Raw genomic sequence first — 18,009 nt, forward strand, 5'->3', positions numbered from 1 at the left:
TATTTTACCTAGAACACCATAATATTGTCTGTTTTATACTCTGCACGGTGCTCTTTGCGATGTTGTATTGTAGCCACCCTTTCGCGTTTTCGGTTAGATTAGGCATTTTGTTTGTCAGAACTGACATTGATCATTGACATAAAATGTAAGTGCATTTCACACTGTAGAAAATTATGTGTACTATGCCGGCCAAAAAATTTTGGCCGTCATTGTCTGTCAATTCAAAAAAAAAAATTTGTAATCCGTACTTTATTGTCATCATGATTACCGTCTTGATTATGAACGTTATTTTTTGGGTAGTAAATTTCAAAACTCAAAATTATTTTGTCATTTCTACTACACAGAACATTTACCTCAGGTTATCTATGTACGACTGCTCTAATTTTGTTTATTCATGTTAGATTTTTGGAATATCTGAGCTTCAAACAGTTTAAATTGATTGTCAAAATGACAAGAATCGAAAGTGGGGTTACGATTCCTAAAGGTTTATTTACACTTTACTTGAATGTCAAGAAAGTGACGGCCAAAAAATAGTACCTACTCTATAATTTTGAAATTAACCATAAAAAACGATTAAAATGTATACCATGCAAGAAAACACTTTCATTATTAAGGCGTATTTTCGATCTCATCCCTTCGCAATAAATCACATTTGGAATTTTGATGTACTGTTGTATTCAAAAAAATCGCGTACTATGGCGGCCAAAAAATTTTAGCCGTCACTATCTTGACATTCATATAAAGTGTAAATAAACCTTTAGGAACCGTGACCCCACTTTCGATTCTTGTCATTTTGACATGCATATTGTTATTCTGACAATCAATTTAAACTGTTGAAAGCTCAGATATTCCAAAAATCCGATATGAATGAACAAAATTGGAGCAGTCACACATAGATAACCTGAGGTAAACGTGTGTAGTAGAAAATGACAAAATAATTTCGAGTTTTGAAATTTACCACCCAAAAAATACCAATCATAATCAAGACGCTAATCATGACAATAAAGTATGGTTTACAATTTTATTTTTTTTTTGAAGAGAGAAATTGACGGACAAAATTTTTTGCCCGCCATAGTACGCCTATTATTTGCCTGCGTAATTTTGTTGTTCTGCCGTCTATTAACGTCATACTGTGACACTTAATTTATTAAAAAATGCCAATATCAAAAGTTTCTGAACAAGAAAAGTGGGAATTTAGTGCAGTCCATGCCACGTAGACTAAATGCGGTTATAAATGCAAATGGCGCCACGACCAAATATTAATGTAATATTCAAATAAAATTATCTAAAAATTAAAACATAACCTGTCTTCTAACTTTTGTCAAAATGACAGAGAAAGTCCGTTTTTAAACGATGCAAAAACCTATAATACGGGGTGATCAAGAAGGACTGTTTAAGTTGGTAACACTGGATCGTATTTTAAATCGTAGAACAGGAGTAACTTCCGGTTGTTGGTGGCTTGTCGTTGTTAATACTATACCTATATCAGATATTTGTCAAATAAACCAACAAAACAATATCGAGTTGCAGTGTTATAAATAAACCAATTAAAAAATTTTCTTAATTGTATTACCAACTTAAACAGTCCTTCTTGATCACCCGGTAATTGCTCACTTGATTTGACCGATGTACGCGATTTTTTTGAATACAAGTGTACAGTCAGTCGTTCACCAAAATAAAATAGGACAAAGTGTTCCCTTAGACAGTTTCACAATTCAAAGATATGTGTAGTGTAACTGGGACGTATGTGTCTCAGATTACAACTTGATCTAACTTGACGATTGATCTACAAAAAGTTAGGTTGTGTTTTTAGCACTGTATAATCTGTTTCAAAATCAAAAATCCATCACCTGTTCAATTATGTTGACAGAAAAAAAGAAATCCCTAGAATAAGTTGCATTTTTTTGGATTGGCCGAACCTCCCGCCAAAATTTGACATTGAACTGTTGAGTCTTTTTACGTAAAACAAAATAATTATTATATACAAAAACGTGGTAGCTTCCATATCATAACTTTTGAGTGATATGATAAAATGAGAATTAAAGAACACAATGAATTACAACCTAAACGACTGTCATCATTTTACTTTCATAACCCCACTTTTTTCTGACACTTGCAAACACACTAATAACAAAAGTTGGCGACGTTGTCGGTTGTATTTTCGAGGTAAAATGCAGTGTTGCTGGATTTTTGATTTTGAAACAGATTATATATCGAGTGTTCAAATGAAATCCTGGGCTGGGAAGGCGTTGGAAACCGTCAATTGTTGTGCTTTTTTAAAGCGTAGATTAATTGGAGCATGTTGACAGCTAACCTAAAATTTAGAGCCAAAATTTTTTTCTTTTTTTTCTTTCTTTGCAATGTTTTACATCAAAAATAGAATAACGTAGCGATTCCTATTCTCGAAGCAAATATCTAAGGGCACCCTTTGCTGAAAACAAACATGTTTAATTATGTTGCGATTAAACATAAACAAATGTCATTCGTGTCAAACGGCGGGAAATTCAAACTTTACACTGTTCTAGACGGTTTAATTTTTCCAACGCCTACTCAGCCCAGGATTTCATTTGAACACGCGATATTATAATTCAGAATAAGTGGCATCGCGGTAGGCTTTGGAAATTCAACTTTACGTTGGCAGCAAGACCCTTGCTAATAATACCCTGGTTTCGATGCTGTTGGTAACCTTCGCTTTTATTTGGCCTTGATATTATCATTGGAATCGTTTTGTGTTTATTTTCTTGTTATAGTATTTGTAATTTCCTTGTTTCATTTATGAAAAGTGTATTATTTGTCTGGGGGTTATCTCTGCTGTGGGTGAAAACCATGTTAAAATTATGTAACGCATAACCTCAGAATAAAGTAATGACGGTTTCACATGTTTAATAAATTTTTTGACATAACATAAAGCTCACTTTAGAGAATCAACGCCTACCGCGATGCCACTTATTCTGAATTATACTATATGTATTTTTATTTATGTTTAATTCGGCAGCAATTGCACGTACTGATACCCCATCCATTAATCTTGTGGTGATTACCGCTTTCTGTTTTGGCGTTAAGTTCGGCATTGTAATTGTAATTATCTAATAGTGATATTAAGTGATTAATATCGTCGAATGATGACACTTATCAGATTTTTTTTTAATTTTTGACACTTGTTTCCTAAGAGATAGATTTTGCAAAAATATCGAATTACAGAATCGAAATTTACTTGGTCCCATTTTATTTTGGTCAACGACTGTATATTTTGAGGCTGGGGTGCTGCCTTCCTTTTTTTCGTAGAACGGCACATCGTATTTTTACAAGGGTAATGCAAAGGTAACTAGATAGAGATCATTTTGTTCCACACTGTTCTACTGAAACGCAGGATTGGTTTATCAAAAGAGAAACTACTAAATTGAAACTACCACTCTTAGCGAACATTGGAAGGAGTTTTTGTTTTAATTTTTTACTACTTGTTTTTGTTTTGGTAACTACTGTTTGTTTAAAAACTCTTTTACTAAATTGCAGAAATTAAGCTTAATTAAAAATATAGTTGAACCTATTTTCAACACGCAAATCCTTCATAAAAATAAACTTTTTATTTAAAACGGTTTAACCTCCAGTTTATAACTAGGTATGCTTTATTATTAGTAATATAGCATAATTTTTGTTACATTAAGTCATCATATCATTTTTTACAATCTCAACAGTTACATAACCAAAAAGTATGTTAATTCACTCATATCTGGTTAGATAAAATTACGTTAAAGTTTTTATATGCAATTATCAGTTTTTTCCGTATTATACTCGTAGAAACTATCACCCGTCACATTGTTATGTATGTACATCTTTAGAACTCTGTTCAAACTTCACATCAACCATTCGTAAAAGATGTTCTAGTTGCATTACTAGTTATGAATCACTTTTCCAATAAAGTTCATTCGTAAAATATATGTAGGTATATAAAATGAAAGCACAATATTTTATACGTTACAAATGACCCAAAAGAAACGGCAGGCTTGAATTCAATTTACTAGGGTTTTATTAAACTTCAGATAACGAGAACAATTTCCGTAAACACAAAAACTTATAAATATCCAACATGTTTGCGAAAAGTATCTCCGTAAACTTGTTTATTTATAATTTAGCTGTTTTTGGCTTAGTCATTTTTAGTAGATCAATAAAAGAAATATATGCCAAATAACTTTTTATAATTATAAAATTTTAGATATATTTTAATGTTTGTATAAATTTATAAGATAAAAATGTCTTAAAGCAATACCAAAGATAATGAAGCAAGAGCGACAGTTAAAAGTTGTTAACGAATCACGTGAACGGTATAATGACAACACAATGTAAATTATCTTGTTTATATAATTTATGCTTCACAATTGTATAAGATACTTATGTCTAAATTCAAATTATGAATTTATTGTGACTGTATGATAATTGATAATATAATATGTATTTATATCTTGACGAGTTAACTTTGCGTAGACAATTCAAACTTTTTTCTTTAACTTTTGAATTATAAATTTAATGTAAATATTCGGCACATTTCTGTACCAACTTGTTTAAAAAATAAATAAAAAGCACACATTTAAACATGAAGTCTAAGAAAATGTTCAAACAACTTGTAAACTCGCAAGATGCTATCTTCACTTTGACAGTATTTGGACATGAACATAATTCGTAGGTCTGGTTCTTTTTTGTGCAAGAGGAACTACCTGTTCTGGATCATCAAGTTTTTTTAAATTATAATTGTCTGTCTATGCCTGTCGCTGAAAGTCGACCAACAACTTCTTTAGTTTGGGATCTTTAGTTTGAGTAATAAACGTTATAGTACTTCATTCAAGACAATGGAGCGGCAAATGCATTATTCAGATATCTATTATATGCAACCCAAATTACCTTACCATGTTTTATTAAACTATCAAACTTAAATTGTCATTTGGTAATATTTTTTTTGTTCGACACTGTCAGAATTTGAGAATTTTCTCCTGTGTGAACGGATTTTGATGAATTTGACAACTTGTCAAAACGAAACGTCAAGCTAATTTTAAAGATTTTCGGCCATTTGGAGCCTTTGGGGGGGCTCGTCGAACAAAAAAACGTTGTATTCAACTCGTTCTTGTGTAATTGCGCTTTTTTTGGCACTCGTGGACCTTTGAAACTCTCGTTTCACTCGAGTTTTAAACTGGCCCACTCATGCCAAAAAAAGCCCAAATTACACACGAACTCGTTAAATAAATAACTATTGGAACACATTTAAGGAAAAATGTAAATGACATCTTTTTAATATTTTTATTCTCAATAACGTAGTGACGATAAGTTCATCATACAATTTACATTGATTTCTCTATTTGAATGATTTGGCAAACTCCGTCGTGCATTTCTTTAACCGCTTCATATTCTGTAAGACCAAGTCTCCTCTTGTTTGAAATATCGTAGATCCCATCTTCTGCCTCTGTGTGTTCTCCGCTGGTGCCCCTTACTTGTAAATTAAATTGAGCGGCGACCGATTCCAGTTTGCTTTTATCCTTTGCCAACTTGGGTACTCGAATATGCACCGAAGCTCTTATTGTCGTACCTAAATTTGCATTTTATATACGATGATTACAGATGATTGGATGTAATACCTAAATTAGTTGGACAAAAAGTTAAAAACCCAAACCGGTCGTTCCTGGTGAATTTTAACTTGGCCTCGATTTCTTCAACGGCACACACTAATCGTTTATAAACTTCTCCCAAGTTTCCTCCCGGCTGCATAGAAATGATCCGTAAGTGGTCTTCCTCGTTCACCCAGACTAAGAATGTCTTGTTAGTGTTGTGGAAGATTCCTCGTCCGGTCGGCCAAAATCGACAGGCATTGGCAGCTTGCAAGAATCTGTCACCTTCTTTGAACAGGAAGTGGTCTTCGATTAGTTGCTGCTGGTCTCTTTTAGACATTCCCGTCAAAGGGTAATACTTTCCTTGTAGTTCACCAGTCAAAGACATTAAAGTTCCAGAAACCTTCTTTTCCATCTCCTTGTACTGTGATTCTGTCAAGCGAGGATTGAACGGGTACCCATTTAACGATCGTCCACATCTGACTCTAGTAGAAATTACCATGTTGTCGTCAGGGTCTACGTTTCCGATGGAATTAAGATCTCCCCAGTTGGTAGCAGGATGATGATCTGTTTTCTTAAATCCTCCGTGATATTCGTCAATTATAGGATCAAATATATCGGCAAAGGTAGTATAAGCTTCAGGATCCGGAGCATATATGCCTATGTGCGAGTCTGGATTTTCCATTCCTATTTTTAGGTAAGAATTAACACCCTATGCTAAAAAATCAAACAAACATCCCTACCCGACTGGATACAGTCTAACAGTGTTGATCCAAAAGAAGTTTTTTTCGCTTTCAATTTGTCATATACAGCTTGCGTCAAATATTTTTTTAAAAGTGATTGCGAATTCGAAGTTAAGAGTCTCCTGAATCCGTCTTCTAATTTTCTAACAACTTCAGGATTCATTTTATCTTTGCCACATTTCGTCTCACAATTGTGACATTTTGCTTTTGCCATTGTATGGATGCGTAAATATACTACAATTTTTATTACACTGACATTTAGAACAATCAAATTGACGTACGTTAAATCACTAGATTTTGTTAGTATTATTTCTACATAATATCGGGTGTGGCAGGACTGACGCCCCACAGAAGACTGGCAAATTCGTGGGATTACGCTGAAATGTAAATTAAAAACTATATTTTTTTTACTCTCAAAATAAGCGAGAAAAGACATTGCGGAAATTGACCAATCAAACAAGAATACCATCGAGGACTTAATTGGTCGCTACGCAATCGAATATTACCGACGCGCGCGAAACTTTTTATAATCAAATGGGCCACTGCTTTTTTTGTCATTGTGTTTTCTCAAGATCTGAAATCGTTTTGTAAAACTTTGCCAAGATGTATTCAGCTGCCGATTGTGTGGAGATGTTGATTATTATCTTTGGAGAATGCGGGCGAAACGCTAGGGAGGCAGCAAGAGTTTTCTCTGATCGTTTCCCTGACCGACCTTCTCCTGATCACAAAGCAATTTTGAGAGACACTTGCTTTCAAAACTTTCGCGTACACCTATTTTTCGCTGTATTAAATCAGGGTTGTAATTAATCAACTCTGACATTTAAACTTTTGAAAAGTCAAAATGGCCTCGACTGACAGAACAAGACAAAGTTTTGATGCTTTCCAAATTAGAAGAGGGGTAGTCCATAAGAAGGGTTGCTACTATTATGGGCTAAATAAAAGTCCTGATCTACAAGTAAAAAAGGGGTGGGAACAAGAAGGGACAGTGACTAGAAGATCGATCATAATTTTTTTAAATGCTGTCAATGTCATCTTTAACCTAATCTCAAAATTACCCTCTAGATTTTTTCTTATGGGGCATGTAAAAAACATTGTTTACAACCGACCCATTCATAACGAGGAGGATCCTCGAAACAGATTACAAGAAGCTTTTGGAACAATTACACCTGAAATAGTCAGGGCCTCTAAATTAAACTTACTGCGGCGTGCACAACTATGTCTCGAAATGAATGGTAGAAATTTTCAGCATCTCCTTTAATTCTGCTGAATATGAATGTCAGTTAAAACTGTACGATCAAAATATAATTTGTAATTGTTGTTCTTTACAACCAAAAGACCCCTTAACACAACCTTTTTGTTCTTCATTAAGTATATGTCATAATTTTATAAATTGTAGGCAAACATGTGATTGGCCTATATTTTGATGGATTTTTTTTAGTATGGGAATCTTTTGGTTTCAGGTATGTTATACCATGTGCCAAAAACTCTGGAAATGTGTTAGGTTCCCTAATAAATCTGTTAAAGTGATCAAGTAAGTATTTATGAATAGAAGTAAATTTTTTTAACCAAAAGTTATGAATTTGTTCACCTCCAGGAGATTTCCAATTATGTGAACTGTTAATATTTCTTAATAAATTTTGAAGGCTAATTTGAATATGATGTTGATTATTACTATCTGGTATCTCATTTTCTAAATGAGGAATCCATTTTGCCTGGTTATTAAATTGAACTTCATTTGACCATATGTTCGACCAGAATTCTTTAATTTCATTTATATTTGGTATACCATTATTAATTTGAATTTTATTATCTGTTAAATGTTTGTAAAAGAACTTCTCATTATTTCTAAATAGTTTGTTTTCAAATTTTCGTTGTTTATTATTTTTAATCTTTTTAATCGTTTAGAATAAATATTCAATTTTTGTAATAAAGTGTCTTTAATTTCTATTAATGTTTCATTGTATTCGTTGTATTTTAAACAATGTATTCTGTTTTTATTTAAAATCGATTGAATACAATTATTTAGATGATTAGAATTTATACCCTTTAAATATTAAGTTATTCTACCTAAATCTTTATTTAGTCTTCTTTCCCATTTTGGTAATTCTTTAGCTTTTATATTATTTGTCTGGTTAATTTCTTTTGAACCATTTAATCTGATAATTGTTAGAGCTCCACTATATATAATACTGTGTAATTTTTTAAAACTTGGGTTATTTACAAATTTAGGTAAAATGAATTGATTTAAAATTTTAATCATTGCAAAGATTTTTTTGGAGCTTTGTTATTTAGGAAATAGTGGTCTATTAAATGGTTCTATATGTTCAAATTCGTTCAGAGTTCTATTGAATTCATCTTCAATTTGTTCTTTAAAATTTTGATGGTAGAAAAATTTTGATTAATAACTTGTAAACTGATCGAAAAAAGTTAGGGATATTGATATTATAATTTATAACTTATCCCAAGAAGAGTAAAAGTTTGACATAAGTCAAAACTCATTACATGTGTGAAAACGTTTATTAGAAACATTTCAATAATTCTTTTTAAAAAAACTTACTGATGCATTTTGATAAATTTTGATAATATCCCTAACTTTTTTCGATCAGTTTATATCACTATAACTCAAGTTTAAATTATTTATGTCGTTTTGTATCGTGTTGTTTGGTGTTGAACTATTTTGATAACAAGAGTCAATGGGCCGTATGATTTCCCTTTCATTAAAGTTAATGAACGTCGTTAAATTGTTTTGTCTCTGTCTAACATAGTGCTTGGCATATACTCTCACTTTGTCTAATCAATTATTTAGCTAATGAAAGGCTTAACGAATGGGAAATCATACGGCCCATTATGATTTGATAAACTTTATAAACTTTGCGGTTCAACAGAATTTTCAACTAAATTATTAGAAAAGTTTTTAATTTTTGGAAACGAATTGTAATTATGTAGTTGCAAGTGAATTTTGTGTTTATTTTCTTGATATTTAGATAATTACTTACATGTGATTTTACAATCTTTTGATTACGTAAAAAATGGTAAAAGTAAACAGAAGCACACTGAATTCAATTTTCATTGCATTTCTGTTAAAGTTCTTAACGTAACTGTAGTAAAACGTGTGATATTAGTGTAATATTGCATACCGACGTTAATTATATGCATTTCATCAACTTTTTATTGAAATTAAAACAGATACATAACCTCAAAAACCGTGTTTTTCCACATATAATTAGCGATTACATGGAAAATCCTCGACCAACTTTCTTTGTAAATTCATTAGAAAATTCTACGATATCGATATTTTATGTGTGAAAAATTTAAGAAAAATTGGCCATTTTTAAATATGTTTTTTATTTTTATCAATTTATTTTTTCTCATAAGAACGCGTGTAAAATATCCCGAAACTTTAAAAGGTAATAACTTTTAAATTCCTCGATCAAATTTTTTTAAATTTAGCACAGTACTTTAGCATGGATTGAAGGACTATTGTACCAATTTTGAGCAATTTTCGCCATTTTTCAATGTTACTCCAGTTCATCCTTTTAATTATTGACAATTCTAACTTCACATCATTTTTGATCTTTTCTAAAATTGCCGAAGTGATATAGTTTTTCTTCATAATGGCTCTCCTCTGGTCAGTTAAATTTTGAATAGTAACTGGAAACTGGGGGTACTTACTTTGGAACACTTTAAATAAATCAAGCCTGTAAGTAATAGTAAAACAATAGTTACGGGCTAGACGATGACAACTTTTATTAAATTTGTTGACATTGTTCTTAACCTACATTTTTTGACAGTGCAAATGTCTACATTTGACAATAAAATATAGTCGACCAGATATTTCGAGTAGAATGATAGTATTTTTGGAAACCAAGCAACGCCCTCATTCGTTCTGTTTTTCCCTATATATATAGTTCATCCGCGCTTGATTAACGGGATTGGTGGATTTGTATGCTTATAACTCGATTAAAAAGCAGATAAGAAAAAAGAATCAATCGTTCCTGTAATGTTATTGCTGTCGGCACAGGTCAATTTCCTCTGGGGCGTGAGTTCTGCCACACCCTGTACAAGTGTTCACGATCGCGCCTTTCCGTTGAAGAAGATATTCTTCAGCAACAATGAACAATAACATCCCCACTTTCATTTTATTGGAAAAACAAAAACAACTCAGATAATAAAAATTTCTCAATTGAATGAAATTTGTCAAAGAGCGGGAAAGAAAACAAAAATTTAATTATCCTTTATTGTAAATATCTAGCGATCAAATTAATTTGTATTCGAGTCATCCATGGATTTGAATCCGTATGTCTTTTGCGATTGATATGCTTAATTGTGCCATCTAAAGTAACGTCATTTTAAAGACTTTTTGGATTGATTTACTTTTCAGAAATGTTGATAATGTAATTTTTAAATAGATCCGAAAAAACTGTAGCCTCCGCATCTAGTTTTGTTGTTAATTTCAATTTTTCTTCAGATCCTAATCCTGGGTATACCATTAAATTCGTTGTAATTTTAGCCACCATTGTAAATTGTTTACATGAAATGTCAATAGTTAAGACCTAACCTGTGTTTCACGCTGTGTTTATTGGAGCGTGGAATTCAAGTAACGACATACGATTTCAGGTTCATAGATGACTCGATTACAAATTAATTTGATCGCTCGACACAAGGTGATCAAGAAGGACTGTTTGAGTTGTAATATTGAAGTTCAACAACAGTACAACAGGGTAACTTCTGGTTGTTGACGGATTGACACTAATTATTATGTATTTCAAATTTAATTTTTGCACGAGTGGGCGTCAAATTGAATTTTAAGACGTTGTGAGCGGGCGTAAAATACTTTTCCACCAGCCCTAGGGCCGGTGTTCGGCCCACACTCAATATTTAGAAATAATAAAAATTAAAGGCAATTTTAAAACAATATCTATTTATTTTCTACTTTGTATTCAAATGTAAATCAAATTTGCAATTAAAACAGTTGCTAACATAAACTAGCGAAGGTATGTTATTTAAGTTTAAATCATTGTGGGACTCTGCAGTCGATTTTGAAGTTGGCATTTATAACCCCTTAATAAATTCAGCATTAATACTAAACTCATCACTGATAATTAAATTAGGAGCCGCGCCATTCCACTTCTGATTTCCCGAAGTAATTGAAGGATTAAGTTGAATTTAATTAAATTTAATGAAATAGGAAGGGGAAATCCTTTCTGCTACAATTGGCATGAACATTGTTCATATAGGATTCTTGAAAGCGTGGACTGTAACAATTAAATTGGAATAATAACTGAATAAATCGACATTTAACATCTACGAACAAAGTACATAGTACATAGTAGCATTTTTATGGTGGTATATATTTTTAAATGACGGAAATCATCAAGCGGTGGTCAAAATGGTCTTCAATAAGTCGTCGGCACCTTACAAATTCAGGACTGCACCGCCAGTTATGATTTACAGCTGGTTGTTTGCGGTAAGCGACCATTGTCAGTCAAGAATTATGACCCATCGAGGATCGTCGTAATAAATTACTCACATTTTGGCACCAAAAATTATTAAATGTCAATTAATTTGCAATGTGGTAGTCGATAAAAAAATTAAGTAATTTGTAATTTAAATTTTTTCATTTTTTAGCGTACACGCCCGTTTGGAGCGTCTGTTTGAAAAAATAAAAAATGCATGTTGTAGTACTTTCAGTGCAGATTATTGACCGCAAAATTCAAATTTCTAAGATGATTATGGCTTTTTTAGAATATTCTATACGATGGACCACCCTGTATAGTATTTGAACATGTTTTGAAAGTTTTCGATCAAGTGTCAAAAATATTAAATTTCACTTCTATTCTTATGTTTTGTGATACAGAGCTTACTTTAAAAATAAACATAGAGAAACTCTTTAATAAAATGTTAATTAAAAAAATTAGAAAAAAATAGAACATTATACACGACGATAAAACTGAATTATCTTCTCTAGCGTAATTAGCGTAAAAACGCTCTCGAAAATAAAATACAATTTTATCATCTAGTATAATAAATAACGATTTTTCTAAGAGGCAATTTTTACTAAAAACTACCATTGTGACGACTCACGGAATAACGGTTATCAACTGTAAAAGTAGTGACAGCAAGGTAACTTATTAACGATAACACATAGGTCGCATAAAATTATGAACACGGTGAAATTGAAATGCATCATAGTACAAAGTCATTATAAATGATTGTCCCATCGCAGTTGGCGTTGAAAACCCACACAAATTTTGGATGTGCCGCAGCCTCGCATTTTCTTTTGATGCGAATTTCATAAATATGTTCTTTGAATTAATTGTGAATTATGAGAATGCACGAAATAGTTATTTATTGTACAAGTTTTATAAGACACTATTTTGTTGCACGCGTTTTTTAGAGCACGAGGAGCAGTGGCGGCTCGTAACAATTTCAACTGGTACGGCAGATTCGTTGGTATTTTTTTTTTAAATGCTCAAAGTTGTCGCCGTATTTGTTCCATATTTATTTAAAATAATAATAATAATATAATGGAAATTTAAAAAAAAACTTTTTTTTGATAAAGAACAAATTCACTGTTCACCAAGAACCAAGAGGAAGGTCTAGCTAGAGCAATTCTTGCTAGGAGGGGAGGATTAAGGAATTTGGTAAGGTAACGTAGGTAACTAATGATTTATAAAAAAAAAACGTAGCGAAACAACTATAAAAATGTAAAAGAAAACCAAATTCCAAAAAAAAATATCACATATAATACCACAAGGGGCGCTTTTTACTTCATCCTCAACCGTAATTATAATTACATTATTAATATGTATTTTGAATGATCTCATTTTGTATGGTCTTGGACAAACCAGTGAAAATCGTGGATTCGTCTAAAAATTGTTTAAATTTATCATTATGCCGCTTAATAATTTTGCAAGTTCTCTAAAATTGCCCTGATTAAATGAATTTTCGTTTTCATTATGCCCTCCAAACGCTAGCTCTTGTGTTCCTAAATAAATAGTGATGTCAATTAATCGTTCAATTAATAACACTTTGGCGATGTGCATTGTCTAAGACGTTTGCAATGTTTTGTTTTCTTCCAAATAATTTAAATTTTAGTAGGCCTTGTGTGTGATCTTTTGAAATACCGTGTTTTTGCAGTGCCCTACCGATCTCTTTACGATGGTTAAAGCCTGTACAGTTAGTTCCACGGACCTGGACGTTGCTCAGAAAAAAGTAAGCACGGCCAACAAAACAATCTATTCCTAATTTCGCTACCTGTAATCCACTTGCACTTTTCATAGCATGAAACACAAAAACCACGATTGGAGCTGTCCGCTTTACTAATTACTAAATTTGACATGGCAGGACGAGGCCGTTTCAAATCCTTAACAAACTGTTTGTCATCGTAAAATAATGAAGAAAATTTATTTCTCAGTAAAAAATCTAGAGTATCTGAATTATTATTGCTCACCACTTGTGGAACATTTGCCATTATTAACACGGAACAATAAAAATTAAAGTAACACAATTTAAACGTCAAACCGTTGAGTGCTATTGTGGTTCGAAACGAAATAAACAAAAACCCTTATAATCTGCGTTAATGAGGTACGGCGCTGCCGTACCCAGAAACTGAATCGCTGTCGCCACCCAATACTTCCTAACAAATTCCTATTTTTATGCCAAAGCCAAATGCCAATCAACTTACATGTTCAGTTAAATTATATTATTTCAGTTTCATTCTTTTTCTATAGATTTTTTTTAAATTTCTAAATGTAACATTTCATTTAAGAGCAATAATTTTATTAAATATTTCTTCTTCATCGAACTTAGTGAAGAAGAAGAAAACTTAAACATAATATTAAAGCTTCTTATGGTCTATAAATATTAAATTGATATTTAAAGGTATAAAAAAAAATAGGAGGTATTAATTATGTAGTGCTTTATTGAAAATGTTCACAAAAACCCACAGCTGTTTTCTCAATAAATACAAATTTCTATTATTTTATTAACAACTAAAAATGTTACTTTTTAATTAATAAGATCAATGAGAATTAAATGATTCGTTAGGATTCGTTAAAAAAAAAACAATTCGAATCTATGAATCTAAAGACTGGAAAGCGGTGCGGTACGGCATGCAGTACCAACTAGGGAACCGCATTGCAATAATCTCGACGTTCTGCGCATCTGGCAAGCAAGCATCGGTGCATTTAACGCAACTCTCGCTGTCGCTGATCTAGATCTGGTACTACTTGCCGACCCAAACCCAAACAGCGTGCAATTTCATCGGACATGCTCACGCGTATATTTATTTTAATGCGCTCACTTTTACGGGATACTGGGACCATGAATTAATGGACCTTTAAATCTCCAGTAAGGGCTAATGTATTAAATTTGAAAAATATATGCATATTAGAGAGATATGAATGATGAAACTTGTTTAAAAAAAAAGTATAAATGAACTGTTTTAAATTGTGTTCTTTTCAAATAAATTTCTGGGTTGGCACTGCCGTATCTGCCGCCCCTGACGAGCCGCCACTGACGAGGAGCGCAGCGACGAGTGCTATAAAAGCAAACAAGTGCGACAAAACGGCTTATAAAACGAGTATAATACAATATTTTTTCTATTTTGCCCCTTAAATTAAAAAAAAGTTCAAAACATTATGTTAGGAAAATTATATTTGGCAAATATAAGGGTTGGTAACGCTGGTAAATAGACCAACAATTGTATGTTTTGAATTTAAAGTGTCGTGAAATGCAGTGATCATGTAGCAACAACTCACTATGAGCCACTGCCAACATTAAAAATTTAAGTAAATGTTCTTGAAACGCAAATGAAAAGAGCTCCTTTTCGAAACCCGTTTGAGTGTTATACTGACTGTGTTATAGGTGCAAAATAGAAAAAGAAAATTTGAACTCACTTAACTTCAAAATGACATTTCACAAACGCAACAGTTAACCGCGAACGTAGATTTCGCGCACTAGTGCTTCAAAATCATCCAAAAAGCATTGACCTTCTTGAGCATTCTGAAAATAATTTGACTTGATAATAATAAAATCTGGTTTACAAAACGTCATTTCTCCAATTTGGATGTTGAAAATTTCGAAAGAATGAAGATAAATCGCTATTAATTCGATCGACACTTGGGCAAGTGCTATCTATTCACTAAATTGGGAACTATTGGGTAATAATTTAAAAATGCTAATGTTCGTTTCAAAAAATATTGTACAAACCTCGATGCGCGAAGACGTTTCGGCACATTCGCGCAAATGAAGCACTCGTTCCTTCGTCGCTTGTGCCTCAAATGCGCTCATGTGCGAAAAATGTCTTCTCGCACTCGGTTCGTAAATAACTATTTTTGCTCAAAATCGATTTTTTTAATTTTATAGCTCTCAATGCTCATGCTTGAGGCCTTATATCAAGGGAATGTAACCCTAAAGTTTCGTAATTTTTACTAATTTTTTTTAATACGGTTTATCCTGCGGGCGGTAAAACTTGACTCACCCGGTATAGTGCAAAACTGAATGCACGTTATTTTCACAATTGGTCTGAAGATCCTACGGTTTATTATTCTGATGTATTTCGATTTCAGCCGGTAAGTGTAAACAAAAAACATTAAAAGAAGTTGCTCAAAATGCCTGCCATCGTCTGCAATGCAAGATTCTACACGACATGTGCAAGAAAGCCGAACTCAATTCAGAATGCGTCTGTTTTGACGAATTTCTTGAGCGGCGTTTTAAACTCGCAACCAAACTACAGGGTCTCTATAAATGATTGTCGGGTCCAGCCAGCCATGGAAAGTTGTCAAATTTTGAATGTGCCGCTTAGTTCGGCAATTAATGAATGTCACATTTTCAGGTTAGGTTGTTGGCTTTTAACCAGAGACAAGTTTCAACTGTGCTTTACTCTTGCTAACATTAATGTATTTATTATTTAATATCAACACCCACAGGGGAACAATTATTGCCCCCATCGTACCGCCACACACTGTACAGGAATTGGTATGAGAACAAATCCCGTCAGATAAATATTGAGAACACCTTGTCCTCGTATACCACAATACAATACTTGATACTGCCTTTTTGTCTGCTTTAGTGCTTTCACACTTCTTGTTTTATGCTAGTGGTAAATATGACCTAGACTGAATTGTCGAATATGGTATTGACTCCCATTTTTTCTTCCAATATAAATAACAGTGTTTTTCATAACAAATAAGTCTTACTGGTTTTTCAATAAAATCAAATGTATTCAATAACATAATTTACAACACTAAATAACGATAACAAATAGGTATTTTTTTATAAAATAGATTGAGAATGTCCCCCATTAACTTCTAAACACTTGACAATTCTTCATTTATTTTCAAAAATATTTTGCAGCATTTCTTAGTTAGCAACACTGCTATCCACAGTTCCACACACCAATTTTCAAAACATGTAAAGGAGTCTCTACAAATTGGTGTGGATTCTCAGCACTCCAAATTATGAAATTGAGGTGATTTTCAAACTGAACACAACTTTGATAATCTGCAGGTTGGAGTTCTTGTACAACACTCATTTTATAAAGATGCAGTTGTAGCCTATTTTTAATGATTTTGTGACAAGTGCATCGTGGTACACCAGATTGTTGAGATAAACAGGCTATGGATATCTGTAGTCTTTTCCACCATTTCTTTCAAATCCTTGAGTTTTCATCAGATACTGGTGCTCGTCCTAATGATTTACCCCTGCTAATTGTTCTGATTGTTAAAAATCTGTTCACAATGTTGTTCAGATATTTTGATGGAATTCATTTTTACAAACAGATAATTCCCCATTATTAAACCTTCCATTTCGAAAGTAAAAAACAACAATGAACGTGTTCTCTTCAACAGAACAAACCATTGTAAAGAAAATAAAGCTAAAATAAAACATAAAACATTAAAGCATAACCTCACAAATTTTGCCAGTGTATTTACCTCTAAAAGCGGACGTACTTGGAATTTTTATTGAAAAATACTGATTTTTGGTGTATTGATTAACTGCGATAAAACGAATATACGGAACCAAAACTCGACTGACAAGCGCAAACGAAACGTCAGTCACTAATGTCAGAAGTGACCGTGAAAACGAACTAGAATTTGGCATCGGTTTCAAAAAAGCGGAACAGTAAAATTTTTTTCCAAGGCTGGCTTGACCAGACAATCATTTATAGAGACCCTGTATAACCGACCCAGGTCAGTTGTAAGACGCCGAGTACTTGTCCGTGGCTGATTTTCAATTTCGTATATACCAGCGTATTTACCGTTCATCGAACGTCGCAGAAGATGTTGAAACCTAGTAAGTATTTTTTATACAACTGACATTAAAAGTGACGTTTTTAGTGGAAGCTAATTTGATTAAAAATTGCTCTTTATAATTTACCGTGTTAAAAGTATTTTTAACACTAGTAAAAAAAAAACTTTTAACACTAGTTATTTTTTATTTATTTATAAATGTTAAAGTGGTTCTATTTGCCGCTTTTTCAATATCTGCGGGAAATCTGTCGTCAATATCGGCATCGTTAACGTCGTTTTCTTTGCATTCCATGTTTACGAATGCAATAATGTGGAATTGAAAGTGTTTTACAAAACGTAAAGAAAACTTTTTTGACGTTTCTAATAAACAAATGTCAATTCAAGACTAGCTACCTGATTTTTGCCGCAGAAATTAAA

The 18,009-nt window shown here is 32.6% G+C and overlaps 2 protein-coding genes across 2 annotated transcripts in view; one reads left to right on the top strand and one right to left on the bottom strand.

Annotated features, from left to right (window-relative positions):
- mRpS29 (mitochondrial ribosomal protein S29) overlaps window positions 1-8,098 on the top strand; it is a 44,987-nt gene extending 36,889 nt beyond the window's left edge. The window contains exon 4 of the mRNA XM_069053414.1: window positions 7,798-8,098. The gene's annotated coding sequence lies outside the window, so the exon portion shown is untranslated. The remainder of the gene's footprint in view (window positions 1-7,797) is intronic.
- LOC138134812 (arginine kinase-like) lies at window positions 5,279-6,639 on the bottom strand. Its single transcript, XM_069053338.1, has 3 exons — window positions 6,338-6,639; window positions 5,625-6,281; window positions 5,279-5,575 (listed from the first exon to the last, which is right to left on the bottom strand). The coding sequence occupies exons 1-3, from the start codon at window positions 6,549-6,551 to the stop codon at window positions 5,331-5,333; spliced, it is 1,116 nt and encodes a 371-aa protein (XP_068909439.1). The 5' UTR covers window positions 6,552-6,639; the 3' UTR covers window positions 5,279-5,330.
- Window positions 8,099-18,009: the final 9,911 nt, after the last annotated feature.

Source organism: Tenebrio molitor, chromosome 1, assembly GCF_963966145.1.
Source record: "Tenebrio molitor chromosome 1, icTenMoli1.1, whole genome shotgun sequence".
Classification (NCBI taxonomy): domain Eukaryota; kingdom Metazoa; phylum Arthropoda; class Insecta; order Coleoptera; family Tenebrionidae; genus Tenebrio; species Tenebrio molitor.